The sequence below is a fragment of the Conger conger genome, chromosome 1 (genome assembly GCF_963514075.1).
Source record: "Conger conger chromosome 1, fConCon1.1, whole genome shotgun sequence".
Classification (NCBI taxonomy): Eukaryota; Metazoa; Chordata; class Actinopteri; order Anguilliformes; family Congridae; genus Conger; species Conger conger.
The window spans coordinates 26,036,738-26,064,497 of record NC_083760.1 but is presented as its reverse complement, the minus strand read 5'-3'; the positions used below and the strand labels follow the sequence as shown (position 1 = coordinate 26,064,497).

Here is a 27,760-nt window from a genome sequence, read left to right as displayed (position 1 = left end):
CAACATTGCCCAACAATCTAATTGTATTGCCTTAAATCTAATGGGAGGCTGTTCCAGAGTTTGGTAGCCACTGTGGCAAAGGCCCAATTTCCTTTAGTTTTCAATCTTGATCTGGGGATTGCCAGCAGCCCTTGATCTGAAGACCTAAGAGACCTATGGCGGCATACGGGCTGTATATGTAATAATACGAATTTTGAACTTGATCCTCAATTTAATTGGAAGCCAGTGCAGTGATGCTAAAATAGACGTTATGTGCGACCATCGATTGAATCTTGTTAAAAGCCAGGCAGCAGCATTCGGTCTAGAGGGGATTTGCTAAAACAGGAAAAAGGGGCATTGCAATAGCCCACACGTGAGGAAACAAAAGCATGGATAATCATCATTATTAATGTATTACAAAAATATATATTTGACATAGGCTGTAAGTATAGAACATACTGTAAGTATAGAAGTATGGTGTAAATAAAAGGAGGGGGGAGCTTGTGCTGGCATTTGGAATGGTGTAGGGTCGTGTGAGAGTACAATGTACTTATCCCTCCCGAATTGATCTAATCGTCATGAACAGAATAGGACTATAGTCGCCTCCATTAAAGTCTGTGAAAAGTACAAAATGTACGGAATGAATAATGACTCATGCGAGTATTTAGGAGTGGGCATTGGCAGTGCTGATTTATTAATCCTGCACAATATCAGATATTAAATGTGAATATATTGGCCCCCTTCCCTCAAAGTGCCTGCCTCTCGGGTACAAAGCTTTATATTTCAATTCTAATCTGGACAGATTATGTGCCGAGTCATAATTATAAAACACTTTCTGGTTAAAAATAGCAAACGCATCTGGATTTGTATCAATTTGTGAATCTGTCATCTGTTGTGTTAGTATTCCTCGTTTTGCTGCAGAGTATTTCGAAAGGACTAAACTACGTTTGAAACTGGGAAAACTACAGAGAAATCACACAAAATCAAATCTGACTCTGGAAAGTGACGAATTTGTATAAGGTATTCCCACAATCAGATTGTTCAAAACCACTAATCTAATGACCGAAATGTAACCTTGTTGATGTCATTGTCAATATCGGAGAACTTCTGTCACGGTGGAGAGATTCTTCCGTTTGCGCTGTCAGAAGCTTCTCAGTAGACAAGCCTCAGTAGGCAGTCTGCGGCAGCGTACTTGGGAAAAATAAGCAATGAATGAGCCTCGTGTTTTCCTGTCTAGTTTCATGTCTATGATCTGCCTACGGCATCACAGGATTTTCGTCAACAATGAGAGTACTTCCGGATATGGATGGTTGCGTTAAGCCCTGCATTTAACAGCTCGGCGGCCGGTTAACTGTAAAATAGCAAAGCGCTTGAACGTTAGATTGTAGAAATGACGTTAGGTTGTTGCAATATATCCCCGATACTCCATTTTGATAGGTAGCTAACTGATTGGGTAGCTTCCTGGTAGAAGTTCAGGTCCAAGTTTCCGTTATTTCGCACTACAGTATTTGCTAGCTAGCTAGTTACCCAGTTTAGCTGTCACATCGTTCAGAATCCGTTTTGTGTTGACATCAATGGGAATGAATCGCTTATGACGAAGTGAAATCTGCCATAACCATCTTTACCTGCGTTGCATTATGCCTGTCGTCCTCGCTACGAAACCGGTTTTGCTTACAGTGCTGCTGCTGCTGCTAGCTTCTGTATGTTGGGTGCGTGGTAGGATAAAAGATTCGCAGGACTTTGAAGCACAGGAAGATGGCCAAGAATTTGGTGAGTACAGTGACACCACAAGCCAGAAAACAAAGAAAATGAAATTTTCTTCCCACATTAGCTACGACAAGGTGCGCGAATGTGACAGTACAGATAATGTTAAGGTATGGACATTATGTCACGCATAGGCTAATTTTCTGCCAAATAGCCAGAACATGAAGTGGGATCCAGAATTATTGGCACTAAAAATTAAGAAAAAGGCGGCATATGAAAAACTAGATTAATTAACATATTAAACATAGATTAATAATCTGTATGTTATATTCAAACATATGGGGAAACTACAGGTGCTTCACTTTTTGCACACTTTTTGTGTTGTAGAATTCTAATGATGATGGGCAGAAATGTCTACACTCAGTAACCCATAATGACAAAGTGAAAACATGTTTTTAGAAATGTTTGCAAATTTATTAAAAACCAAAAACTGAAATCTTTCATTTACATAAGTATTCAGACCCTTTGCTGTGGCTAGACGGTAGCCACTTTTGAGTAAAAGACTTATGAAAGCCCACTTGGAGCTTGCCAAATGGCATTTAAAGGACTCTGAGAGCATGAGGAAATGGTTCTCTGCTCTGATGAGAGACTAATTGAACTCTTTGGGCTGAACTCCAAGCACTATGTCTGGCGAACACCAGGCACTGCTCATCACCAGGGCTAATAGCATCCCTGCAGTGAAGCACGGTGGTGGCAGCACCATGCTAAGGGAGTGCTTCTCAGTAAAAGGGAGACTTGTCAGAATTGAGGGAAGGATGAATGCTGCCAAATACAGAGGGGTCCTGAAGAAAACCTGTTCCAGAGTGCACGCGTCCTCAAGACTGGGGCAACGGTTCACCTTTCAGTACGACAATGACATACGGCAAAAACATACAGCCAAGACGACGCTGGAGTGGCTTCGGGACAACTCTGACTGTCCTTGAGTGGCCCAGCCAAAGCCCAGACCCAGACCATACCCCATAGAACATCTGTGGAGAGACCTGAAAATGGCAGTTCACAGATGCTTCCCATCCAGTCTGACGGAGGTTCAGGTGTGCAAAGCTTGCTGCCAAAGGGGCTTCTAAATGAGATATTTCAGCTTTAGATTTTTAATAAATTAGTAAAGAAAAACATGTTTTCACTTTGTCATTATGGGTAATTGAGTATAGATTGATGGGCAACAATGGCAATTCTATCCATTTAAAATGAAATCTACAATACAGTGCAAAAAGCGAAGGGGTCTGAATACTTTCTGAAGCCACTGTATATTTTAATTTACATTATAAAACATTCATAAGTAATTTCTTGAGGCTGTGATTTGAAATTAGACCGTCTTTTAAGTCCCTGAACCATTTACTATTAGCATTTGGAGTGATACCAAAACAATAAACCCAATGAACAGATTTTTCAAGTTAATCAAGCATGTAGCTAAGCATTACGATTATACTCCATTTAAAAAGAGGAACAGTCCACCGTGGCTATATTGGTAATTGCAATTGGACTCTTTAATTTTAGATTACAGGGTTGTTCGAGGTATGTAAAGATGTATGAAGTTAGGATAGTTGTAAGTGTTGTATAAACAAAACCCACTGAGTGCCAAAGCTAAATCTTTCTAGAAAGGTTTATTACTTTTCACCATATCCAAAGTAGATAATCTTGGTTTCCAGGCAGGGCATGTGCCAAAAATGGGCAAATTGAATCATCCAAAGGTCATATACACTCACTGAGCACTACTTATTCAGACAATTATCTAATCAGCCAATTGTGTGGCAGCAGTGCAATGCAAAGAAATCATGCAGATACAGGTCAGGAGTTTCAGAATGGGGAAAAAATGTGATCTCAGTGATTTCGACCGTGGCATGATTGTTGGTGCCAGGCGGGCTGGTTTAGTATTCCTGTAACTGCCAATCTCCTGGGATTCTCATGCACTACAGTCTCTAGAGTTTACTCAGAATAGTGCGATAAACAAAAAACATCCAGTGAGCGGAAGTTCTGCGGACGGAAATGCCTTGTTGATGAGAGAGGTCAACGGAGAAAAGTTATAGTAACTCAGATAACCACTCTGTACCATGGTGGTGAGCATATGCACAACTAGTCAAACCTTCAGGCGGATGGGCTACAACAACAGAACACCATGTAAAATTAATGCTATTAAAACCTTAGTTTCTGTGGAGTAAACATAGATTATCAATATAAAACATTTTTGAATACTTATACATGTAACCATAATTTTGGATTCGGTTATTTGAATAGACGTGCACATTCCTAACCGAAACACTGAAAAAAACATTGTAAAAGAAACTACTACCTACAATTTCAAAGGGTTCATCTCTCCTCCTCCCACCCTTCTCTGTCTCCCTGTACGATGTCTTTCAGCCACGTTACGCTCCATGCTGGCAGAATTTGAGGTGCTTCCGGTGTCCGGCCTGGTTCAGCACTCAGTCAGGAAGCGGGAAGTCCAGACGCAGTCTCAGGCCGAGCGCCTGCTCAGTTTCACAGCCCTCAACAGGTGAATCCTCCACTCAGCCATCGCACCTGCCATTCGGGCTCAAAAGGCTCCCTGCTGTCTGAACGATGTCTCTTATTAACTGCAGTGTTCTTCAGACTCACCGAGGTCAAATGTTACTCTTTATCTACCATAATTGTTACCATAATTGTTATTAACATTCAATTATTATTTGAAATGCAAAGACATTTGTAGGAGCGCCGCATGGATCAACTGATAGTCAAAAAGGTGCTCTTTGTAAAATAGAGGAAATGGAAAAATATCTTGAAAAAACATTTTGGTTTGCCAATCAAAAATGAGGAGAGATAAACATGGAAATTAAATGGAAGTCCAAGGCGCTCTTGGAAAATCCGAATGTATAATTAACACACTGATTTACTCGTGTAAGTAGTACACGTATCGGAATGGCAAGGTCAGTTCCTTTGTTTTTGCTATACACTACAAGACAATTGAGTCTGAGGTCAAAAGATGTACGTGATGACAGATCCAAATTTCAGCTTTTATTTCCTGGTATATTTATTTGTTAAACAACTTTTAATGTGAGTGAAATGTGAATGTGTTGGGACGTGACTGACAGGTGCTTGTTGCCCAGATCTGTCCTGTTAGATTGATTGGTTAAACAATAAATTGTCCTGAATACCTACTCTTGGTTTTAGCCTTGGGTTTTGCCTGTGAAGACTGAATTTGTGTTAGGAAAGATAAACCAACATGAAGACCAGAGAGCTGTCTTTGGGGGAAAAACAAGCCATTTTGAAGCTTAGAAAAGAGGGGGAAACGATCAAAGCCATTGCACAAGCATTCTGGATAGCTTGTACAACAACTTGGAGTGTCCTGAATAGAAAGAAATCGCTGGTGTACTGAGCAACAGACATCAAACAGGTAGACAAGTGAAAACATTTTAAAAGTCTCTGTGATGCTCATATCTGGAGTTATGAAGCCTCAAAGTAGAACACTGAAAAAATGGGGTTTCCAGATTGGGTAATATAAGATGAACAAATATGGATTTTGAATTTAAAGAAACATGAATATCATTCAAAATAAACACAATAAAGACAAAATGTAAGGAAAGCGAAACATACCAAACTACCAAAAATATAATATAATATATAATATAATATAATAACTTCAAGGGAATACAATTATGACACAATCACAAGAAGCAGTTAAAGTCAGTGTCGTTCACCAATAGTGCTTTGTACTTCCTTATGTTAGCCATGTGTATCTCTCCACATTTGTTTGGCAAACCAAAATTTATTTTTTGAGAGAATTGCATTATACTTTGCAGTAGTGTTTTATATATGCTTTCCTGTATTGATACTTTCTTCCTCATTTTTCTTAGACACTTTAAGCTATATTTAGTGACAAATACAGAGCTCTTCACCAGAGACTTTGAAGCGGTGGTAGTGGACAGCCGAGGAGAGAACCATTATGAGGTGCAGACGCACAACTTCTTCACTGGACATGTTGTAGGTGCGCAGGGGTGGGGCTCTCTGTCACACTGTGCATCTCATCACTTTGATTGGATGCCCATCTGTCTGTCTGTCTTCAGCTTTCTGATTTTAATGATATTGCCTGTCATTTCATTAGTGTCTGTATTCCCAGTTTGACTGTCTAGTGCATCTCAGTACTCAGTACAGTAAATGCGTCTGCTCGTGTCCTCCTATGTGGAAGTATGGGGGTAGGAGATGAGTGGAGGAAAGGAGGGTGCATTGTTTGAGTATTGGGACCTACCCTCTGTCTTTCTGTTATTTGTGTGCATCAGGCTGTATTGAATTTGGAGGAGAAACAGCGTGGCTATGGCAGAGATGTGTGGGCAGATATGGTCTTTGCTGTAACAATGTCTCTCCCTGTGTGTAGGAGAGGAGCACTCTCGGGTGCAGGCCCATATTGACGGAGATGACTTTTCCGCCCACATCTTGACCCGCGAGGCTGAATACAACATAGAGGTACAGCTAATAATGCAGAGGCAGCAGGGAAAGAGATAGGAGACATTTGGGGCGGCCTGTAGCGTAGTGGTTAAGTTAAATGATTGGGAGACGCAAGGTCGGTGGTTCTAATCCCGGTGTAGCCATTGGGCCCTTGAGCAAGGCCCTTAACCATGCATTGCTCCAGGGGAGGATTGTCTCCTGCTTAGTCTAATCAACTGTACGTCGCTCTGGATAAGAGTGTCTGCCAAATGCCAATAATGTAATGTAATGTAAATGTAATGTAACATTTATTGCCAACTAGTGGTGAAACGGCATACTGCTCTGTGTAAGCAGTGACATATCATGAGCGATGCCATTCAAATACTCTATGCCTGGCCTTGAAGTGACATATGTTTGCTATTTTGTTGCATGCAACTTTATATGCAAAATAAGTGTTCTATGTTCAATGAAAGTGTTTAAAAAGTCAACTCTCAACATGATGAGGATGAGGCAAAACTGCAAAGAGAGGCAAACGACACAGGCCGAAGTCATATAGAAATGTAATCTCACATCGAAGGTTAATAAAATGGTGTTAGCATTGTCTTGGTTGGCTGCTGAATTGGCCTAATTCGGGTGTCCCCCTCCTGTTCTCCAAAGCCGCTCTGGAGGTTCACAGAGGCGCCCTCTGGTGGTCGGCTCCTGGTGTATCGCTCTCAGGACATCAGGAACATCTCTCGGCTCGCCTCGCCCAAGGTGTGCGGCTACCTGGACGTCAAAGCGGCCGGGCTTCTCCCTGATGGGGTACAATCGTCTGCAGAGGAGGATGACAAACGGCGTGAGTAGGAGAGAAAGGAGAGAGAGAACGAGAATGAATGGAGAGACAGAACATGGCCACTTTACTGAATGAGCAGTGACCTCCCATGGCTTCAACTCCCCCCCCCACTGCAGAGCCCCTCAGAGGGAAGCGTCAGGCTCATGACCACAGGAAGAACACCTGCCCCCTGCTGCTGGTGGCCGACTACCGCTTCTTCCAGAACATGGGCCGCGGAGAGGAGAGCATCACTCTCAACTACCTGGTTAGAGGGGGGGAGAGAGGGTTATGTGCCACAGAGAGTCCTGTCCACACTCACATTCAGTCGCTCAGTTACTGGCTGAATTCATTTACTTGCTCACTTGCTCATTCACTCACTTTCTCACTTACTCCCTCATTCGCTAATTCATTCACTCACTGGCTGAACTCGATAATTCACTCACTCAGTGGCTGAACTCGATAATTCACTCACTCAGTGGCTGAACTCGATAATTCACTCACTCACTGGCCGAACTCCATAATTCACTCACTCACTGACTGAACTCATGCACTCTGTTTTTGTGAAGATTGAGCTGATGGACAGGGTAGATGACATCTACAGGAACACGTCGTGGGATGAGGAGTATAAAGGATACGGAGTCCAAATCCAACAGGTGAGCATTTAGCACTTTTATTAAATCTGTTATTTTATTCTTATAATAATAATATATAATAATATAATAAATACAACTGCAAACGGTAATTAACAGGGTCCAGGCAGCATGCAGCAAGTATGAACTGTTAAGCTGTTAAGACACACATCTGATGAATGGTGTAAACATTTTCAGTCTCTGTCCCAAAATTTTCCATGGATATATAGTGCCCCCTCCCCACACTGCCCCTCCAGAAATGGTCTATTCTTCCTCAATCTCTGCAGATCATCATTAATAAGGAGCCAACCCTGGTGCCTGAAGGGGGTGCTCACTTCAACATGCAGGGAAGTCCTACCGAGGGCAAGGAGGTGTGGGATGTAAAAAGGCTCCTGGAGGTGAGTCAAACTGTTATATCACAAACTGTAGAGAAACCCACCTGCCTTAAAGACAAGCTGAATTTGGTAAATTCTAAATCTTTCTTCTTTCACTCGAAAATGAACGCGGCCGCCTCTAATTCCCGCAAACTGTTTTCATCCTTCTTCTCGCTTCTGGCCCCCCCTCCCCCCCACCTCCCTCATCACTCACGCCTGATGACTTTGTCTCCTTCTTTGAAAAGAAGGTTGACGCCATTCGCAATTCCTTCTCCCAACCCTCTCCCCCTGCTGACCCTCCTACCTTCCCCAACTCCCTAGCCTCCTTTTCTCCCCTCTCTGACTCCGACACATTGAAACTCCTTACATCCCACCGCCCGACCACTTGTCCTCTTGACCCCATCCCCTCTCCCCTTCAACAATCTATATCTAATGACATTCTCCCTTTTCTCTCCTCTCTAATCAACACCTCCCTCTCTTCCGGTACCATGCCCTCTTCCCTGAAGAGGGCCAGAGTCACTCCCCTGCTCAAAAAACCTACTCTTGACCCCTCTGCTCTGAGCTCTCTTCTTCCCTTTCTCGCCAAGACTCTGGAATGGGCGGTCTGCTCCCAACTGTCCACTTATCTTCTTCACAACAATCTCCATGACCCAAACCAGTCCGGCTTCAAGAGTGGCCACTCCACTGAGACCGCCCTGCTCGCGGTCACTGAGGCACTCCACTCTGCTAAAGCCAAATCCCTCTCCTCTGTCCTCATCTTCCTCGACCTGTCGGCCGCCTTCGATACAGTCAACCATGAGATTCTGCTCTCATTGCTGTCTGGGATGGGTGTCACAGGATCTGCACTCGCTTGGTTTTCCTCCTACCTCTCTGGTCGCTCCTACCAGGTGACTTGGAGGGGCTCAGTCTCTGACCCACACCCCCTTCTTGGTCCTCTCCTCTTCTCGCTATACACCATGTCTCTTGGTTCTGTTATCTCTTCCCATGGCTTTTCTTATCACTCTTACGCCGATGACACCCAACTCTTCATTTCCTTCCCCCCCGATACCCAGGTCACCACACAGATCTCTGCCTGCTTGGCTGATATCTCTGCGTGGATGACTTCCCACCACCTGAAGCTTAACCTAGTCAAAACTGAGCTTCTCTACATCCCTGCTAAATCCTCTCCGTCAGTCGACCTCTCACTGACTATTGAGGACTTTGTAGTTTCCTCCTCCCGTACGGCAAAGAATCTTGATAACTGCCTCACCCTGGCTCCACAAGTATCCTCCACTGCAAGAACCTGCAGGTTCTTCCTCTACAATATACGCCGTATCCGTCATCTCCTAACAGAGAAAGCTACCCAGCTCCTAGTCCAGGCGCTCGTCATTTCCCGTCTGGATTACTGCAACTCCCTCCTAGCCGGCATGTGCCATCAAGCCTCTCCAGCTGGTCCAGAATGCTGCAGCCCGCCTGATCACTAGTCAGCCCAGGTCGGCTCATGTCACCCTGCTTCTCATTGGCCTCCACTGGCTTCCTATTGCCGCACGCATCCAATTCAAGGCCCTTGGCATTTCAGGCTGCTAAGGGGACTGCCCACCTTACATACAATCCTTGATCACTCCCTACTCCCCAGCTAGACCACTCCAGTCTGCCAGCTCTGGTTGCCTTATGGTTCCCTCTCTACGAGCACCTGGCGGTCGAGCTGCACGTTCACGCCTGTTTTCCGTTCTGGTTCCTCAGTGGTGAAATGACTTGCCTACCACTGTCAGGACAGCAGAATCCCTCCCCCTATTTCAACGCAGACTAAAAACACACCTTTTCAAACTCTACCTTAGTCCTCCCTCCTGATTTCCCCCGCCCCCCTTTCTGATATCCCTATCCCTCTTGTCAAACCCCCCCAAAAAAAAGCACTCATGATGACTATATGTTTAGAACAGCACTTCATGTGTGTTTTCCTAGTTATGGATGTGATGCTTTGACTTGAGGAAGAACCTATGCACTTGTAAATCGCTTTGGATTAAAAGCGTCTGCCAAATGACTAAAATGTAAATGTAAATGTCTTCATAAGCATACAAACATGTCTTAAAGCGTATATTCCAAAAAAATTTTAATTTAAAGTTTAAAATTGTGATACTGTACACTGAAATTTTTTTCCATCCACTTCCTGGAAAACAAGATTTTTATGTAAATTTTCCATTCTCCTCCAATCAATATCCTTTTCACACAGCTGCAGGCATCCTCATTTGACGTCCCCTTCCTGATTTCACGTCAGTCAAATCGACTCCCCGCCCTTCAAACTTCTGTTTCAGCTTGTCCTTCAGTTTATAGTGAGGCGATCTTTGCCAATATCGATTATCACATTTGATGGTTGGTCGCAAAACCTTTTAGTTTTTACTAGAGCGATGCATGATTTGTTGTTTTATCAAATTCTTGATAACTTAAATTTTTATTGAACTTCTACCCCACTTCTGGCTCAGTTGCATGACATTATTATAGAACATACTGATTTCCTGGAGTAATCCCTGGTGTATAAGGGTATCAAATAGCCTAACCTTAAAATAAATAAAATGGAAGACCACACATTTGTTGAGCCTTTGATAAACACAATGACAATGTTTTGTTGCCTGTATCCTACTGACCGGGCACGCTACCAAGATGTCGTTAATGACTCCATTTTGGTAATGCATTCTTACATTTACATATGGTTACATTTCAACATGTTTTGGGCCCTTAGAGAATATGCTTTTATAGCAGGGCTTAAATCATGTGACAGAAGGGAATTGTATTGAAAATGTTATTGAATTGTAGGGTTTTAGTGTTGCTGGTAGTGAGCCCTGTACATAATGTGTATGGGATTTGCCTGTTTCCTTCAGCAATTTAGCTCGGACATCGCAGACAACGCCTCCACCGTGTGTCTGGCGCACCTGTTCACCTACCAGGACTTTGACGAGGGGACCTTGGGCCTGGCCTACGTCGCCCCCTCAAAGGCCCACTCCATGGGGGGTCTCTGCCCCAAAGGCAAGACAGGCTGTTGGGCTATGTTTTGGGCCATTTCTTCTGAAGGTTACTTTTCTGTAAAGTGTCTTGAGATTCCTTGGCACCCAGTAAAAGCTGTAAAGAAATTTTATTTTTCTCAATAATTAATTTAGAACATAAATAGTGTTTTGTCCAATCATGTCTGTCTGTTTGTCTGTTTTCAGTGTACTATCCCCCAGGGTCTCCCAAGAAGCCCAGTTACTTGAACACTGGATTAACCAGCACAAGGAATTATGGGAAAACTATTCTAACCAAGGTTGGGGTCAACTGTGAAAGTTTTTGGATCTTTATTCTGTTCCTTGGGACAAAATAATAAGAACAGAATTTGCACCATTGTCTCATAATACTTATGGTCTGCACTGTAAATTTGTTGGTGCTTCATAGTGAAAATGTCCTGGTAGCAGTACATAAACAGGCAGGGAATAAACATTGTTAGTGCAAATCTGATTACATTTTACATTTCTGATTACAGGAAGCAGATTTAGTCACCACACATGAGTTGGGTCACAACTTTGGAGCTGAACATGACCCTGACAACGTCCCTCACTGTGCACCCAGTGACGATCATGGTGGGAAATATGTTATGTATCCTATTGCAGTGAGTGGAGACCACATCAACAACAAGGTACTGCTACACGCCTGTCTGACAAGATACTACTATTTACACTCTCCGTTTCTGTAAAGTAAGTACTGCGCTACTGTACTAGTTAACCAACCCTTTGCTTATGTCCTACAGAGATTCTCTAACTGCAGTAAGATTTCCATTGGGAAGACTCTTCGGCACAAGGCGCCCGTGTGCTTCCGGGAGAGGAACAGCCGGGTGTGTGGGAACTCTCGGGTGGAGGAGGGCGAGGAGTGTGACCCGGGCCTGCTGCACCTAAATGACGACCGCTGCTGTACCTCCACCTGCAGGTTCAAGCCCCACGTGCAGTGCAGGTGGGGAAGGTTTGGGAGAGGACTCGCCAAGTGTGAGGTCAGAGATACTTCGATAAGAGATGCCAAGTGGTAGTATACGCCGCAACGCTCATAGAAATTAATCGTAGCGCGAGTTAGCAAATCTTCCCTCCGTTGTGAATGGCCATGCTATTGATTATGGCAAATCTTTCTACAAAGGAGTGCTCAGCTTGCTTCCGGATAAAAAAAAAAAATGAATGGAAGTCAATTAGGAACTTCATTAAGGGCGTTACTTAAACCCTGATAACAATGATCATAAATATTTTATGCCCATGGCGCTGAAACATTTTACAACAGAAGACCACAACATACGGTATCTTTTTTTATCTGAATTAGGACCTGAGCCGCAAAGTGCAGCCGCTACGCCGTCATGCATCGTATCTGCTCCTATTGATGCATCTCTTATCAAAGTATCTGCTGAGTTTCACACATGGAGTGACCAGTTTCTCCAGGGTTCCTTTTATATGAACACTAACTGAACACTATTAGAACAATTCTAATTCATACTGTAGTCCGCACCTGTAAAGTGACTGGAAACTGAAGTGACCGGAAACTGTAAAGTGACCGGAAACTGTAAAGTGACTGGTCCAGTGGCCCCTCAAGCCTCATTTTAATGATGTTATGTAAACCCATTTCCATGGTTTTTTGACTCATCCTCCAACATTGCTCTCTTCGGGGGACTCAGTGATAGGAACAGCCCGTGCTGCCGCAGCTGTATGTTCGAGGAGGAGGGGAAGCGATGCCAGGAGGCCATCAATGCTACCTGCAAAGGCACATCTAACTGCACAGGTGAGCTCAACCCAACCACACCGGTGCAGAGACATTTTATTTCAACTGCTTGCTGGAGTCCGGAGCAAAAACGTCAAAAAAATCTTACCACTGTCCAGATACTTACGGACTGCTCTGTATGTAGTATTTATGCTGTGCTGTATTTTCTGTATGCATTACATTACATTACATTATTGGCATTTGGCAGACGCTCTTATCCAGAGCGACGTACAGTTGATTAGACTAAGTAGGGGACAATCCTCCCCTGGAGCAATGCAGGGTTAAGGCCTTGCTCAAGGGCCCAACGGCTGTGCGGATCTTATTGTGGCTACACCGGGATTAGAACCACCGACCTTCCGTGTCCCAGTCATTTACCTTAACCACTGCACTACAGGCCGCCAATATGCCTTATTGGAGTGTCTGTGTGGCCCTGTCTACCCACCAGGTAACAGCAGTGAATGCCCGCCCCCAGTCAACGCCCCCAACGGCACAATCTGCGTAGACATGGGGCGTTGCCAGGACGGCGAGTGCATCCCCTTCTGCGAGGCTGAGGAGAAACTCAGGTCCTGTGCCTGTAATGGTGAGCATCACCTAATCCCACACTGCCACCTGCTGGACAACTACAGCATGACAGCTTTAAACACTGCAGCTCAGTCTGATTAACATATCATTCTCATGAGTTTCAGGTTTCAATGAATATTAAATTACAAATTATCAAAACAAGATAATTTTCAGAAGCCTACTATTACAGTCAGTGCCTGTATAAGAACAGCTGTATATTCTGTCCCTCTACTTTCTTTGGGGTTGTGTTTTCGGGAAGATTCAGAGTTAGACGGTTAGACTGTGATGGTAACTGAGTGACACAGTGAGTCAAAAGGAGACTCGAATAGTGTGAGGTACAGGGAGAGACAATGGTAGTGAGTCACCAGCTGACTGAATAGAGTGAGTTACAAGGGGACATCTTATTGCAACCACTATCCAGAGTGACTTACAAAAGTGGAGAATGGCAGTAACAAGAATACAGAAGTGCAACATCACCAAGAAGGCATAGACAGCCCATTTATAATGCAGTATAAAACCAAATAAACAAACTATTTGTAATATTAGTATAACTGTACAATGTACAACTTACTACAGCTATACCTAAGACAGTATCTGAATTAGGACAGTAAGAGCAAGTGACAATAAATAACTTACACGGAGACAGACCATTACGGGGAGACTCGGATGAAGCCTGAGTTACTGGGTGACCAAGGTACGCGGAGACAGTTACACTGAGACAGAGTAACATGGAGACTGAGTTATAAGGTGATAAACAGTTTCGGGGAGATTCAGACTAATGGTGAATCGCTGGTAAATTATATCACAGCTTGCAGGACAGCCAATGAGCCTATTTGAGTAGGCTTTTATGTCTGTATACTGTAAATCCATGTCTATGTTCATGTCTTCACTGTTCTTTATATGTTCTTTTCTGTGCTTTGGCAACATAAGCTCTGTCTTGTCATGCCAATGAAGCAATTTTGAATTAGAATTTGATTTGGGTAAAGACATTTACAGGTTTTCAGACAGTTACAGGGAGAGTTGGGTAAAGAGTTACAGTTCTGGAAGGACTCAGATAAACACCTGACTGAATTATAATGTCACAAGACAGAGAGTTGTGGCTAGACATAAGGCGGTCAGACTGATGGTTTCCGCTCCTTTTCCTTCCTCTACAGAAACGGATGACTCCTGTAAAGTGTGCTGCAGAAACGCAGATGGAATCTGCACCCCATTCAGGAAGCGCAAAGGGGACTTCCTCTTCTTGCGGAAGGGCAAGCCCTGCACCGTGGGCTTCTGTGATGAGTCTGTGAGTGGCCTCGCCTGCTGGGCAGGGCTTTTTACTGCCTCTTAAAGAGTCTATTCACTATTTAAATATTTAAATAGTCTATTCACTAATAGTTTATTTCAGCCTGGCTCCACCTATTACTATTCTCTAACCAGTCAGGTGTCAGTAATATTATGTGTAGTATTGATCCACAACAGCTGGCTATCCAACTTTAATAAAGAGCGGATAAAAAGTAAACAACAAATTTGCCCACAAATTTGTTCCCACTTGATATCCTGATTGATATGTATATGACATAGAGCAGCACTACTCACCTCCTCTACTCTTGACATCACGAATGGGGCGGGGCCAGAGTGGAATGCAGAAAGATTTTTTAAAACTTTAGAGGGCATCAGAAGCTTTTCTACCAGTTTCTTCTGCCAAATTATATTATTTCATGGTGTAGATTAAAATGGTTAATTTTATGGCTTGCACCATAAAACCCAGTGTGTGAATTCAATAATGCGCTGAGACTACATTTTATATACTAAATACTGTATTCACATGGGCAGCTAGAGTAAATAGTGAAATGACACCAGTGGTATGTGTTTGTGTTGCAGGGGAAGTGTATGAAGCAGGTCCAGGATGTGGTTGAGAGGTTGTGGGACTTCATTGATAAACTGGATATAAACACATTTGGTGAGTATACACCTGTCTGGCCTATTCGTCCTCACACTGAATGAGGATGTGTTGTTTTCTGCACATTTTTGCCTAATAACAAATACGAAGTTAGAAGTTGTGACTTATAATATAATACAATAATATCATAGCTAATATCACTAGGGGAGGTAGTTGTATAAGCCTACTTTGGTTTCTTACCTCTCCTGCATTGTCCCTTTAATATAGTCTATTTTCCATTTTAAAGCTTGTGGAAATCTAATTCGAAATTCACTGGCTTTTGGCTGGAGCTGTAGGCCACTGTAGTTCACTGTAAACACTGGAGAGCAGCAACTTTTTTGTACATGTAATTTGTTACTTCCCTTCTCTCTCTCTCAGGGAAGTTCCTGGCAGATAACATCGTAGGCTCTGTCGTCGTGTTCTCTCTCTTGTTCTGGATCCCTCTCAGTATCCTGGTGCACTGCGTGGTAGGTCATGTGACTGAGTGACTGTGTGGTATATGGAAGGTCACATGACTGTGGTAGGTCATTGGACTGTGGCAGGTCTCATGACTAGGGCCACCAGTTCTTCTAGAGCATGTGGCACCCAGGGATTTCAACTGGCTTATCTCCGATAAGCATCTTCAAGCATTTAATTGACTGCAATTAAATTCCTTCGCAAAGTGTATAGCTTGCTTGTAGTTGTTTTAATGAATTTCATTTTTTAATTAGCACCCCTACTGCAATACCATTTAATTATGATGAATAGCTTTCTATTAATCTTTTTTTGTGCAGGGGACATGACTGCTTCCGACAGATAACAAAGATATAATTAAACCATTGTACAGGACTACAAATATATGCTACTGCCACGTGGCTGTGGTTCTAATAACCACGTTGAATACAGCGCATGATAGTGTGGGAGCAATGCTGTCAATCATCGTAGGCAGTTATGTGATAACTGTTTAATAAGTGCGTCTCACGGAAGGCTGTACTGACCTCATGCTGAAGGGTAACTCATGCAGCTGAGAAAAACTACTTTGGGAAAATGGCTGAGCCTACTTATGACTATCGTAAGCCATATGACTGCGTTTCATTGTGTGTGCATAAATGACCAAAGATTTACACAAAGTTACATTTTTCATTGTTCTTGGGCACAAATGTGGCACAAATAATAGGCCATATAAAGACTATACGTATTTGTTTTTTGTTATATGACATTACAGTGTAGTCTGTCCAGTTAATGTATGTGTGATATGTAGTTCATAATCTGAGTCTGATCTGAAATATGTTGGATATACAAATATGTGATTCCACTGTGTCATTGATCGATTGTCTTCTTCTGTGGTGGTCCTGTTTTAGGATAAGAGTCTGGATAAGCAGTATGAGCAGAATACCAAGAATCAGTTTTTCCCCAGTGTAAGTATAGCGCCTCCTACTGTTAACCGAAGCGGCTGTGCATAAATACTTCATTCAGATTCAGGGGCAGCTGGCAGGGCAGTGATGCTGCTGTTGATCAGGTCAGCCTCATGAGCGCAGAAGTACAGAAGCCAGCAGATTGTACACTCGTATACCTGTACACTCAGGTTCTTAAGAGTTTAACCTACAAGTGCACAAACTCTATGAAAAATCAGCTAATTTGAGACGCACTTGTATTATAACGTCATGACTCTTCTGACTGTAATGTGACATCTGAAGTGAGTTAACTAGCTAGCTATGCTGAAAAATTGATTTGTTATACGAATTTGTGGTGAACATATGTAGGTGTATTTTTATTAATAAATGATGAAGGCAAAAATGCTGAGCAGTATGTATATTAAGGTTAAGATGAGAGAAAACGTGATATTCGCGGCTAACGTTAGTCAGTGACATTAGCTAGCATATGTAGTTTTATGCCCTCATTAGCTGCTGCATTGTATTTTAGCTATATAGCTTACATTCCTTTATAGTTGATTGTGTATTTAAAATTCCAATTTCTTCTTTGCTGTGGGCTCTGAAAACGCTATGACTACTGGGAAAGGATTACTAGTGTGCACCGAAGCCAACCTCGATTTTCAGTACTCCCAAGTGCAACAAGAGAACTTCCGGCGAAACCGATGTGTACTTACCAGTTTTCGTACTTGAGTTTGGTCCACAAGTCTGCAATTTGAGACAGTATTCACCTCAAACAGCAGCAGCTAGAAAGCAGCCCAGCGAATCACAGGCTAACAAGATCAGGTCAGTGCTTTATGAGATCAGATAAGAAGTGCAGGAGCCAGACTCAGTACTGACCTCTTCCTCACTGTCCACCCCCCTCACTTGGAACTGCTGCAGATGGTGGAGGAGTTTAGTAGACCTCCAGCAACAGGTGGGTTAGGTGTGTTGCTGGTGAGTGAGGTGTGTAATATTTGTATGAGGTGTGTAGCAGGTGAGTAAGATGTGTAGTGTAATATGTGAATGAGTTGTATAATATTTGTATGAGGTGTGTAGCAGGTGAGTTAGATGTGTACTGTAATATGTGTGTGAGGTGTGTTATATTTGTATGCGGTGTGTAGCAGGGAAGTGAGGTGTGTAACAGGCGAGTGAATAGTAGTTGAGTGAGGTGTGAAATCTTTGTATGAGATGGGTCATCTGTGTTGAGGTGTGTAACAGTTGAACGAGGTGTTATATTTGTATGAGGTGTGTAATAGGCATGTGAAGTGTGTAGCAGTCGATTGAGGTGTGCAAGGTGTGTACCAGTGAGGTGTGGATGTATTTGTTGTAGCTATGTGTGGTTATGAGAAGGTTATTGTGTGTGTGTCACCAGAACGCGGAGATGCTGAGCACTGTGGAGTCCGCATCCGTACGCATCATCAAACCGCCTCTGGCCGCGTGGTCGGACGCCGGCGCCGGCCACACTCCGTCCTCTTACCAGCCCCTGGGCCCCGCCTCGTCCCCCACCGACCCACGCACGGCACCGTGCCCCACCGGCCTCCACCTGGCCCCCATCCAGGAAGACCCCAGCCAAGGCCCAAATCTTTCCCAGGGCCCCTTCCTCCCCAGCGGTACCGCCACAGCATCCTACGCGGACCTGACCGAGCACTGCCCCCCACGCAGCCACAGGCCACACACCTTCCACCTGCACAGGCAGAACCGCATCGACAGCCCGGAGACCGAGTACTGAACGCAGCCTGACCGCTCGTATGCACATGCACACACACGTACACACTTTACACTCGCACAGGCAGAACCGCATCGACAGCCCAGAGACCGAGTACTGAACGCAGCCTGACCGCTCGTATGCGCGCGCACACACACACACACACACACACGCGTACATACACACTTTACACTCGCACAGGCAGAACCGCATCGACAGCCCGGAGACCGAGTACTGAACGCAGCCTGACTGCTCGTATGCGCACGCACGCACGCACGCACACACACACACACGCACACACACACACACACTTTACACTCGCACAGGCAGAACCGCATTGACAGCCCGGAGACCGAGTACTGAAAGCAGCCTGACCGCTCGTAAGCACACGCACGCACACACACGTGCACACACACACACACACTTTACACTCGCACAGGCAGAACCGCATTGACAGCCCGGAGACCGAGTACTGAAAGCAGCCTGACCGCTCGTAAGCACACGCACGCACACACGTGCACACACACACACACACACACACAAAGAGTTACTGTATACATACTATACCCACCTCAGAGGAGTGGCTACACACACAACACAACAGGGGCGGGGTCTTCTCTGGGGTCAGAGGTGAATTTGAGGCTGACCAAAAACAGGCTCAGGGCACAGCGCATTAGCAATCACTCTGCTGTGATATAGGTTATTGCCTATATCTGTGTCATAGCATCTTGACGCCACAGGCTTCACTTAAAGCAGTGGTCACCAACCCTGTTCCTGGAGATCTACCATCCTGTAGGTTTTGATTGGCACCTGATTCTACTAATGAGCAGCTCCACACGATCTTTAGCGGTTGAATTAGGTGTGCTTTGCTCAGTTTGGAGTGAAAACCAACAGGACAGGTGATCTCCAGGAACAGGGTTGATGACCCCTGACTTAGAGGGTTAAGGCCTAATGAACCAGCGACATTCACACTTGCAGACCGTGTTACATGCACACTCCTGTCTTGCGGATTTCCACTTTGCTTTTGTCACTTAATTAAACGTATTAATTACTTGAATGGGATGGAACTTTAATCAGGAAATGCGCTGTTGATTCAGCAAAAGAGTGTTTACAACCCCTTTGTCACAGAAAGCCAAAGGCGTGCTGTAATCCGTGGCATGAGAATCCAGCTGCATCACCACTGCAAGTTCACTAAGCCAGACCTCAGGCCTGTTTGCCCCTGGTCCAGAGTACATATGACTGTGGACTCCAGATCCCCACAGAGGCTGTGCACTGCAGTGACATGTGTAATGGTCTCAGCACAGAGCTTTCATTTTGTTTTTCTCCTTAGTTTGGCTCATTATCTTTTAAATGTGCCCACAGCATTTTGTAGTAGGGCTGGGCGATATAGCCATCGCGGTATAGCCACCAACTTTCTGAGCCAAAGTGAAATCCTTCTGCGGGGAAAAAAGGCCACTCGTATCTTTTCAATGTTGATTTGACAGCAACAGGGACATGCTGTTTACATGTGGTAGATAAAAACATGGATACTACAAGGATAAAGAGTGAAAACATAAGCGATGTGTTTTTCAAAACAAATAGGCAAGTTAAATAGATACGAGTGACGTTTCATTCGCCTTACCCGATTTGCTAAGGTTAGAGGTTAACACTGGGCTGGTTACCAGTAAAACAGCACACTTCTGGAGTTACCAGGGCTGATAAACATGTATACGCCATTTTCCTTGTAATGTGTGATGCAGTCTCATGCAGGTATTCTGCACGAACATTCCAAAGCTACTAAGTAACTTGTAAACTTGCTTGTTCAATACTAGTGCAAGTGCAATGAGAAGAAAGCCATATAGACTGGCATATTTGAGGGAAATATTCACAGCACAGTAAACACCACAGTAATCATCAACTTCTGATGTTTTGGTCTGTTGGGCTCGGTTGCAGTATGAACCCAGTGACACAAGTGGTTAGCACATTTTTTTAGTGTATTGCATGACACAATGCCACAAGTTTAACTTTAAAACAAAAGTCAAAACTTTAATAATCGTCTATAAATGGGTACATTTATGCTGCCGCCCAGTCAATACTTTGTGTGCTGTCTGTGATTATTCAAGTATTTTGTCTGACAATGCCTTTGGTTGTGGTAAATAGTGCCTTTCTGTAATTCAGCCAAAATACTGTATGTATGTTGTGAAATTGACCACTAATGTCTAGCTGAATAACAAAAAATGTGAGATGTACCAGTGTCACTATTAACACAATTTACTGTACAGTTGAAATTGCAGTGTTCTGTATAAGTGGATGCACTACTATACCTTCCTGTTGCAAAGACTACTCAGTGTCTAATGTTGCACTTATCTCAGCAATGGTCACATGTTGTGCAAAAAGTTCCTTGCTGTGAAATAATTATTATTCGGTTGAGTACATTCTGTAGTTGAGTTAGAGAGAAAGCTGGTGAAACAGGGCTCTGCCGACACAGTTATATCAGGTGAGAGCCCTCACTCAGTTTCTTCCTGTCACCACTAAAGCGTCCTGGTGCCAGCTGCATACTTATAACACTAAGTCAGTCAAAAAACTGACACTTGGTTGCGAATGTTCCCTTTTTTATTCTGGTTGAAGATTATGCACTTGCTTGAATTAGAATTGTAAGGAAACAAGCAACCAGCCTCACTTTACCAAACGTAATGGGAACTCAGCAACTACAAAAAATTACATCTCAGTATTTGTAGAACTTTTGCTTGCACTATGTGCTCAGTGCTCACTTGTGTATGGTTCTATATTACAAAAACAATGCTTTATTTTATTGAAGGTGTTCTTCCAAATCAGACTTGTGCTGATTGTTCAACACAAATGTCCAAATAAAGATTTATTTTGAACCTCTGTACTGTGGCCACATTGTTATTAGTCATTTCTGCTAAAAACTGGTACAACTGGACTATTGTACTCTAAAATTCCCAATAGTTCTTGCAGGCATTGTGAAACACTGTCCGCTACAGTGCAGTAAAAACATTACCAAGGAATGCCCTGGCAAAGGAGGGGCATTGCCTGTAGTCCACTCTTCATTGGTCACTGCAGCTGTGACTCAGCAGGCAAGGCTCTGGCTCCTTGTTGTCCACATCCCCCCAGTAGGGCAGGATCAAGGGTAATGGATCCACTCGCTTCTCCAACAGGGCCCACAGGTGCTTGGCCACAAACTGGCAGCCTTTATCGGATAGGTGCAGTCCGTCAGACAGGTACACGGAGAAGTCCTGCCAAAGGTCAAAGGCCGCAGTGAGATGTGTAGTGTCAAGCCATGACTGTAATGTCCACCGTCAATTTGGATTTGCTTTCCTTAGAAATGTGTGTAGCCCCAGGTTCTGTTGACTCTGCACTCCACCAACTGCCCTGCACAGCCATTTCATTGGATGCATGAGACGTGGCTGACGCAGGCTGACCACAGATGCTTAGCTGATGCGGGGGAGTTGCTATTGTATGATGAGGCGAAGGAGTTCCCAGCCAAATCAAACCCTCAACCCTAGATGAAGCCATTGCCAATTACGCGTCAACCAAAGAGAGGGGTAATCCCCACCTCATCCCCTAGTAAGAGAGTGATGGACACCATTTCAGGTTACTGAGTGAGAGAACACTCTTCTCAGGTCAGTTCCTTAGTGAGGGACATTCTTAGATGTGTAAGGGAAGGATGCTGTTCTCATGTCAGTAAGTAAGGGAGGGACACTGTTCTCAGGTCAGTGAGTAACAGTGTGAGAGACTAAGATGTACAGGTGTGGCTTACCTGGCCATCTCTCTGCATGAGTGTCCAGAGGTCCAGCACCTCCACCCCACACTGCCCTGCTGCCTGGACGCAGGCCTCAGCGTACTGACCGGCCACCGCATTCATACGGTTCAGAGAACAGCCTGCAAGTGACCACATACTCAGTTCAGCTGGCTTTCTTGATGATTCTGGAGAACAGGCACTAAACTGTCAGCCCCTTTTCTTGGGGGTCCTGAAGCAGTGGTTGTTCTGTGATATTCAGTACCATCCACAGAAAAATGTCACCAATGTGTGAAAGTGTCCTGCGCTGATAAGAATTTTGTTATGACCCTAGATGACCACCTGAGCTTCTCTGAACACACTGCTGATTCTTCCTTCACAACATTTGGGGAATTGCTCCCATCCTCGAGACTCAATAACTGGTCATAGTCATTGTAATCTCAGGGGTAAGAGGTGCAGGACCCCTTCCTGAGAAACACAGGCTCTGTGTCCCTCTGCTAGGGCCTTATACCACTTGTTTCTGGTTTAGATTTGCACTTTATTGTACGTCGCTCTGGATAAGAGCGTCTGCTAAATGACTGTAATGTAATGTAATCTCTTGTCTGGGCTATTTTAACTCCCTGCTGGCTGACTTACAGCCTATGTCAGCAGGCCACTGCAGCTAGTCCAGAATGCTGCCATCTACCTGGTCTGCAAATGGTACAACCCATCCTTCAGACAATGTTCACACCATACACAGACTTCTCTGTTCAGCATCCTCTCACCAGCTGGCTTTCCCACCTCAGCAATACCTAATCATGTAACCCCCTCCCCACACCTTATGATCCCACCTCCAGCTCCCTGGCCCTGCCCATCACCTTTCCCGTGGCACTCTTTCTCCCAGTCAGGCTCGTGGAGAGGCGGGGGAGTGATGAGGATGACTTTGTCTGCGGACACACCCACAGCAGTTAGATGGGAGACCATGTCCTTCAAGTTCTGCGTGTACTCCTGCAGGGGCACGTGCTGTTGCGGGTTCTTCTCTGCAAGCAGGAGAATGGGACTTCAGGTCAAACTCTCACCCAACGTACCAGGCGGAAAACTGCTAACCCCACTCACCCACATGCGACATGTTCTAACCGCTCACTCCCTGAACCACTCACCCACCTGCAACACCAATCATCCATAATCCACACCACTCATGTGCTCACCCTGTTGACTTACTTGCGTGGTTGCTATTCCACATCAAATAACTTTTGTTTTATATTCCATCTCTATGGATATGACGTATACATTTTATTCCGGTGCATTTATGCTATATATTCCCGTCGTTTCAGGATATTATATGATACCTAGACTCAAGTCATGTTGGGTTAATACAAATTGTGCTTTTAATATTCAACTGATACTGTTACAGAGTAGTTTATTTTGTTATAAGGCAACCTTGGGGGTGGCAGTGTAGCATAACGATAAGGGAACTGGACTTATAACCTGAAAAATGTGGAGGTTAAATTTTCAGGAAGGTCACTGCTGTTGTACCCTTGCTTCAGTATATATCCAGCTGTATGTATGGATAGTACGTAAACATGCTACGTACTTTATGGATAAGAACGTCAGATAAATGCCTGGAATGTAAGGCACTGTGACACAGTATGGCCTATTATTTGTTACTTGTATTGGCCACACATTACACTTCATAAATCACCCCTGATAATACTTGAAGAAGACAGTAACAGAGATAGCACTCTATTAATCTTGTGTTCATATTTGTGATTACGGTGTATCACTACTCTATTTGCTACACTTGACTCTGGTAATGATCGTTGTGCAAACAATTATTCAACATAAAACCATGTCCTATGTAAGTAATCACAAAAAATGTTCAATGTAGCTGCCTAACCATGGTAAATAGTCATTTGATTGTTCTCAAATCTGTGGTGAATCAGTTCAAATGTGACTAATTTCATAAATCTTGCTTGCATTCCTTCGTATTGGCATTCTGTATGCACAGAACCTACATGTCAGTAGCTTGTATTGTGCATTGTATAAGTCCACGAAATGGTGGATGCCTTCTGCCTATAATGCCTAGATATGCAAAATGTATAACAGAAGTATAGTCTGAAAGAATCCAACAATAACTTAGCATTGCCCTCTTATTACCAATACTGTGTGATTTGGGGAGGCCCCCTCTGGTTTCTATATAAAAGTAATGACATCACTGAAAGCCCAGGATCTCCACATCTGGAGAATAGTGGCTACTGACCAAAATCCAGAAAGTCCTTACCTGCTAAAGAACAGTCATTGGCCCCAAAGAAGATGGTGACAGCTGCAATATTTGAATCTGCAGCGCTGTTGTCGATGATGCGAGGTAGTGCAATCTTAGCCCACCTGGTGTTGTAACCAGACAACCCTCTATTCATGACATCACATTTCCTTAAAGATAAAACACAGCCTTGATTACAGTTAGCCTAATCACAGCACAGATCAGAATAAGAGGGTAAGAACGCAAAGGACATTTATTTGGAATGCTGTCAATAACTACACAATTTCTGTGGTCTGGGGTTGGAAATGATGTTTAGAAACTGCTATGCATAGCTATTGGCAGATTTATGCAATGGTCAGTCACTATACCATTTATCTGACAATATAAAAGTATACACATATTATAATTATGTAGTACAGCAGTCTTGCAACTCAGAAGTTGCAGGTTCAATTCAGAGGTTGGTCATAGCAGTTGCACCCATGTGTAAGGTACATGAGTAAGGTACTTAATCTGAATTGATCCATTCAATATACAATTGTATAATTGGAGTGTACTTGTAAACATGTGCGAGTCGCTCTGGATAATAGTGTCTACTAAATATGTAAATTTAAATGTAGATGATATGGCGGCACGGATGGTGCAGTGGGTAGCACTGCCACCTCCCAGCAAGGAGGTCCTGGGTTTGAATCCCCGTCGGCCGGGGCCTCTCTGTGCGGAGTTTGCATGTTCTCCCCGTGTGTGCGTGGGTTTCCTCCCACAGTCCAAAGACATGCAGGTTAGGCTGATTGGAGAGTCTAAATTGCCCATAGGTATGAGTGTGTGAGTGTGTGAGTGAATGGTGTGTGTGTGCCCTGCGATGGACTGGCGACCTGTCCAGGGTGTATTCCTAAGCGGATAAGCGGGTTCAGATAATGGATGGATGGAAATGTAGATGATGACACATAATGCCAGTGTGCACCCGCCTGTGCTGACTTCAAAATGTGTTTATTCCTAGGACTCACCTGGCAAGCTTATCTGCTATTTCAGAGCCCCATCCGTTAGCTTGGAAAGCAAACTAAAAAAGAATACCAGAGACTTGTTAATTTGCTCACTTCGACATACAAAAAGTAAACAATCCCAACATACACGAGTGTTTAGGTTTGTCTGTGGTCGTATTTGGCGATAGTTGAGAGTGCATTTTGCAGTTTTATTTGCGCGCTTACTGTAAATGCATCCTGCCAGTGATAAGTCAGAGTAACTCTAAAATAAAAGGGTAGCAGGCATGAAAATGAATTGTTACATATGTCCGGGTTGAAGTCTGACGTTTCAAAATCAGATGAAAATGAATTTGAGAGATTCACACAGAAATATATCTTTAAAAGTTTGCGAACAAGCTTAATAACGTTACTCTGTAATGTAGACTTGCCAACAATTTTACTCCTGTAGCATTTAGGCAACTAATATCTAGCGTTAAGTAAATTGCACATTCTATGGAAAATACCTTTGCATACAGTGAATCTGCTGACGATCTCTTACCTGTGTGATAGAGTCCCCAAACAGCACGACTTTGGGCCAAATAATTCTGTTTAATTTTGACATAGCTAACTAACTAACTACCACTTCCAGTTGATCACACGTCCTGAGTGTCGCTCCTATGGTCGCTCCTCAATGATATGGTCTTTATTAACGAATCAGTTTGGAGAATGGTAGGAAATTGTTCCGCCCTATCGGAATCGGCTCTTCTTATTCGTCTAATTATTTGAGTGACATACACTTGAGCCTACAACAGCATGGGGGCAGAAAAAACTCGGGATTCTTAAAGAACTAGGCGTACCAATGTTCGGTCTTGGCCAGGGCAGAGCAGAACCGAACCATTTTTCTGTCCATTGGTTTATCCTAGGTCAGGTTAATCAGTGTAAGACCTATAATCGGTCTGACGGTAGTTATAATGAAAAGAAGCGAAATATTGTTTGAAATGTATATAAATGTTTGTAAATGTATACATTTTGATATATTAAGAGCCCTTACCCCCATTTCCTGGCTGGGGCAAAATTATCCTATCATTATTAGTATTAACATGAACCAATCAAAGCATTTTTCTTTCCATAGAGAAGCAAAGTTAATATGTAGCCTAATTCATTTTGCCATTAATGAATCCTTGTCTCGGCGGCCTGTAGTGTAGTGGATAAGGTACATAACTGGGACCCACAAGGTCGGTGGTTCAATCCCCGGTGTAGCCACAATAAGATCCGCACAGCCTTTGGGCCCTTGATCAAGGCCCTTAACCCTGCATTGCTCCAGGGGAGGATTGTCTCCTGCTTAGTCTAATCAACTGTACGTCGCTCTGGATAAGCGCATCCGTCAAAAGCCATTAATGTAATGTAATGTCTCTACTGTTCCATACCCACTGCCACAGGGGTAAATCTAAGGTGAAGAGGCCATGAGGAGTTCTTTAAGGTTATGCACATAGTCTGCCTGCCTGTCAGAGCTGCAGTTTGGCATTCAGCTCAGCCCAGCAGGTCCTGCTGAAAGGCCTCTCTGGTCCAATTAAACACTGCCATTACAGTATGTCATTATCCTGCTTAAGACTTCTGCTGTATAGTGATAAGACAATGGATTTAAATGTGCACCATAATTCTACATGCCGTCTACAACTTAAAAGTGTTGAGGACCTGATGATTTATTAACTGTGCCGCTTAGCAATCTTGTCACCACACTTGAACCTGGCTTGTCACCAGTAGGATACAGGTTTGAATCCTGTGGGATATGAGCACTGTATCCCAGATCATGGTATGCAGATCTCATCCAGATAAATTAATATAATTTTGGACTTGAAATGAATGAAATATAGGTTTGAATCTTCTAAGTAATATAGTATTGAAGGTCTGAATGTTTGTAGTTTTTTTTTTGTGTGGGGGGCTGGTCACAAATGCACTAGAAATGTGAGATACTGAGGTCAGGATACTGATAAGTCTGGAATCAGTTAACTTTGACTCAATGCATTCCTTCTTTGCTATATAGCCAATGAGTGTGTACCATTACCCCCTTCCCATCTCTCTGTGAGTCAATGAATCTATGAATGAATGAAAAAATGAATAAATACCACCTCTACTGCCCACCAGATGGAGCACTTGACATATCATCCGCAGAGAAAGGGCTTTGAGCAGAGATGTGTTCAGGGTGCTGGTTGTAACCCATTGTTGAACCCACCAAGAGTAAATGGCTTGGTGCTCAAACTCAGTGACTCCAGAAAATGCTGGATATTACTTTCAGTCCTTTGTTTGTACTGCTCAAAGCTATCGCCATTTCAGTTAGGTAAAAACAGTTTTTAATTCAATTCAAAACTTATAAATGTAAACAAGAATGAATTTAAGCATGGTTATTAATGTAACCTATCTATTAATAAATATTTAGTACTGTGAAATGAATGACAGTGAGTGACTATAAGAAGGCAGATTCGTCAGAAAATTTTCAAAATAAAAGTCCCTCCAGTAACATGTACATACAGTGAATACCATTAGACAGAGAACTCATTG

General features: G+C 43.6%; 2 protein-coding genes across 5 annotated transcripts; one reads left to right on the top strand and one right to left on the bottom strand.

Moving 5' to 3' along the window:
• The first annotated feature begins 1,182 nt into the window (after window positions 1-1,182).
• Window positions 1,183-21,135, top strand: LOC133129777 (disintegrin and metalloproteinase domain-containing protein 17-like). Of its 4 annotated transcripts, none has more exons than XM_061244068.1 (20): window positions 1,183-1,749; window positions 4,099-4,231; window positions 5,568-5,698; window positions 6,086-6,174; window positions 6,793-6,970; window positions 7,084-7,211; window positions 7,513-7,599; window positions 7,863-7,973; window positions 10,805-10,949; window positions 11,132-11,223; window positions 11,440-11,592; window positions 11,704-11,903; window positions 12,607-12,710; window positions 13,135-13,269; window positions 14,405-14,535; window positions 15,114-15,192; window positions 15,550-15,638; window positions 16,512-16,568; window positions 17,463-17,496; window positions 17,935-21,135. In XM_061244068.1, exons 1-20 carry the CDS (start codon window positions 1,617-1,619, stop codon window positions 18,300-18,302), a joined length of 2,577 nt encoding a protein of 858 aa, XP_061100052.1. In that variant the 5' UTR covers window positions 1,183-1,616; the 3' UTR covers window positions 18,303-21,135. The 4 variants fall into 4 exon arrangements, 3 of the variants coding, with proteins under 3 accessions (XP_061100052.1, XP_061100060.1, XP_061100074.1); XR_009708854.1 differs by having other exon boundaries at window positions 1,184-1,749; window positions 16,512-17,366; window positions 17,935-18,033; XM_061244076.1 differs by lacking the exon at window positions 17,463-17,496.
• Window positions 20,272-25,889, bottom strand: iah1 (isoamyl acetate hydrolyzing esterase 1 (putative)). Its single transcript, XM_061244103.1, has 6 exons — window positions 25,761-25,889; window positions 25,247-25,299; window positions 24,267-24,415; window positions 22,864-23,025; window positions 22,028-22,149; window positions 20,272-21,503 (listed from the first exon to the last, which is right to left on the bottom strand). The coding sequence occupies exons 1-6, from the start codon at window positions 25,821-25,823 to the stop codon at window positions 21,315-21,317; spliced, it is 738 nt and encodes a 245-aa protein (XP_061100087.1). The 5' UTR covers window positions 25,824-25,889; the 3' UTR covers window positions 20,272-21,314.
• Between the last annotated feature and the right edge of the window lie 1,871 nt (window positions 25,890-27,760).

Coding starts and splice junctions, on each gene's coding strand:
- iah1 (XM_061244103.1), bottom strand. CDS start 25,823: ATGTCAAAATTAAACAGAATTATTTGGCCCAAAGTCGTGCTGTTTGGG. Junction 24,416..25,246: donor ATAGCAGATAAGCTTGCCAG/GTGAGTCCTAGG, acceptor TTTATCTTTAAG/GAAATGTGATGTCATGAATA. Junction 21,504..22,027: donor TCATGCAGAGAGATGGCCAG/GTAAGCCACACC, acceptor GACCTTTGGCAG/GACTTCTCCGTGTACCTGTC.
- LOC133129777 (XM_061244068.1), top strand. CDS start 1,617: ATGCCTGTCGTCCTCGCTACGAAACCGGTTTTGCTTACAGTGCTGCTG. Junction 12,711..13,134: donor AGGCACATCTAACTGCACAG/GTGAGCTCAACC, acceptor TCTACCCACCAG/GTAACAGCAGTGAATGCCCG. Junction 17,497..17,934: donor TAGTAGACCTCCAGCAACAG/GTGGGTTAGGTG, acceptor GTGTGTCACCAG/AACGCGGAGATGCTGAGCAC.